At 31.9% G+C, this 2500-nt stretch overlaps 1 protein-coding gene and 1 pseudogene across 1 annotated transcript in view; both read right to left on the reverse strand.

The window, feature by feature from the left end:
* The window catches only part of LOC132049656 (photosystem II D2 protein-like), a 4248-nt pseudogene extending 3704 nt beyond the window's left edge, over positions 1 to 544 (reverse strand).
* Positions 545 to 555: 11 nt separating this feature from the next.
* Positions 556 to 2500, reverse strand: part of LOC132049653 (acetyl-coenzyme A carboxylase carboxyl transferase subunit beta, chloroplastic) — a 2039-nt gene continuing 94 nt past the window's right edge. The window contains exon 1 of the mRNA XM_059440528.1: positions 556 to 2500. This exon is cut by the window's right edge and continues 94 nt beyond it. Coding sequence (XP_059296511.1) covers positions 593 to 2107 — 1515 coding nt within the window. The 5' untranslated portion in view covers positions 2108 to 2500 and the 3' untranslated portion in view covers positions 556 to 592.

The raw sequence follows: 2500 nt of genomic DNA on the forward strand, positions 1-2500 counted from the left end.
ATCTGTTATTATGTTATTATATAAATAAAGATATCTTGTAATAATTATAATGAAATTAAGAATTTGAATTCTAATTAGATAATATTTATTATTAATAGAATTTGAAGAATTTGAAATTCTTAGTATAGATCTAAGTATCTATATATCTAAATCTAACTGAGTACGTATAATAAGTGCAAAGAATGTAGAACTGTAGAACTAAATAAATGGACTTATTCATCTCCTACATGAGAAAGATATGTATGATAATAAACTTTATTACTTTTGTTCTTGTCTTCTAATTTTCGAAAAATAGATAAAGAGTTTTTTACAGATTATCGAAAGATTCGTTCGAATCCGATCCAACATGAATTTTTAGCTAAAATGGTTTTTCGGGAGATAGAGAAAGATACAAAACTCTATTATCTATATTTAAATTTCAAATTATATACCTAAGACAAGAAGAAATTCGTTTTATTTTCCTAATTTCACGAAAGGAAGAACTCACTCTTGTTGATAAAGGCTTCTTGATTCGTAATCAGGAATATAGGTCAAAAAAAGAGTTATCCTCTTTTTTGCTACAAACACAAATAAAATAATTGAACTTAGTGCTCTACTTGATTTTGCTTTCCTTTTGATTCAAAGGAAAAAAGGCGTGGAGCTTAAATAACTCACTCAGAACGCTTTTTAAAAGATTACGTGGTACAATTAGGTCGAATAAACCCTTCTGGAATAAGTATTCAGCTGCTTGTGAACCTTCGGGTACTGTTTTATTCAATGTTTGTTCAATTACTCTTTTACCTGCAAATGCAATGTAGGCATTGGGTTCGGCAATAATGATATCCCCCAACATACCAAAACTAGCTGTTACTCCACCAGTTGTCGGAGATGTAAGGATTGATACATAAAATAACTTTTTATTTAATTGATAATCATATAAAGCAGACGATATTTTAGCCATTTGCATCAAGCTCAAACTTCCTTCCTGCATGCGCGCCCCCCCAGAAGCACACACTATAATAAGAGGTAAAATTTGATTCGCAGCGTGTTCAATCAAACGGGTGATTTTCTCTCCGACTACGGATCCCATACTACCCCCCATAAACTGAAAATCCATAACCCCAATTGCTACGGGAATGCCGTTTAGTTGGCCTATGCCTGTTTGAACAGCCTCGGTTAATCCTGTCTTTCTTTGATAAGAATCAATACGATCTTTATAAGGCTCCTCCTCCGAATGAAATTCAATGGGATCCAGAGAGACCATGTCTTCATCCATAGGATCCCAAGTACCCGGATCAATCAAAAGTTCAATTCTATCCGAACTGCTCATTTTCAAATGATATCCACATTGTTCACAAATATTCATTTTTGATTTCAAAAATTTCTTATAATTTAATCCATAACAATTTTCGCATTGAACCCACAAATGCTTGTATTTTTGAGTTACCTCGAGATCATTAGAACTTTCTCTTATAGTTAAATCACTGCCCTTCGTGCGAGTTCGTCTACTGGAACCCTCGTTTTCACTACTATTTCGACTTTCACTACCACAAATGGTTCTATAAATGTAACTGTCACCGTAATTCTCACTACCACTTATAATGGAAGTATCTATACAGATTTGAGCCTGAAGATAATTATCAATGCAACTATTAATGTGATTATTCCAACTATATTGAGTATCATACATGTAAGAATTATAGTAGGGATCTTCGCCCCTAAATCCATTATTCAGATAACTCGAGTTTCGATAACTATAAAAAGAACTTTCTAGTTCACTCAGAAAAGAATGATCGTTGTCAATCTCAAAAATCTGATTTTCAATATCAAAATAGATGGAATAACTGTCTCCATTCCTATCACTAACTAAAAAAGTATCATCAGAGATGAAATTCCGAATGTCTTTAACGCCGAATAAATAATCAACATTACTGCAACTATGAATGTTTTTCACTTTTCGATTTGGATCTTCACTGGTATTTTCAATAGGACCAAGACTGCCCATTGATTTATTTAGCCCACACCTGCGTTTGAACTCCTTCTTAAACAACATCGAATTAAACCACCATCTTTCCATAGAGTTTTCTTGCCCCCTATTTGCATGAAAATACAATAGATGAATAGTCATTCGCTATAAAATTATTTATTTGAATATCTTATTTCCTATCAGACTAAGCATAGAAATCCAATCACTAGGATTATTAACTGATAAGGATTGTGAGTATTGAAAAAAAGTTCTGAATCTGGGGGAACACTTCACTATATATTAATATGTTGGAACCCCCTTTTATTATTAAAAATAATATAATAATATAATTTTTGATAAAGGGCGGCTTCTCCTATGTCGTATCAAATTCGCATCGAAAAAAAGAGATTTGTCCTCTCCTATAAAGAAATCAAAAAAAAAAAATTTTTCGTAAAATCTCGTCTAATACTAATATCTAATCACTAACTAATCTAACAATCTAAAATCTAATTCTAATAATAAGTAATAAATTAAGGTTCTATTTCAACACGGAAC

The sequence above is a fragment of the Lycium ferocissimum genome, chromosome 3, assembly GCF_029784015.1.
Source record: "Lycium ferocissimum isolate CSIRO_LF1 chromosome 3, AGI_CSIRO_Lferr_CH_V1, whole genome shotgun sequence".
Lineage (NCBI taxonomy): Eukaryota > Viridiplantae > Streptophyta > Magnoliopsida > Solanales > Solanaceae > Lycium > Lycium ferocissimum.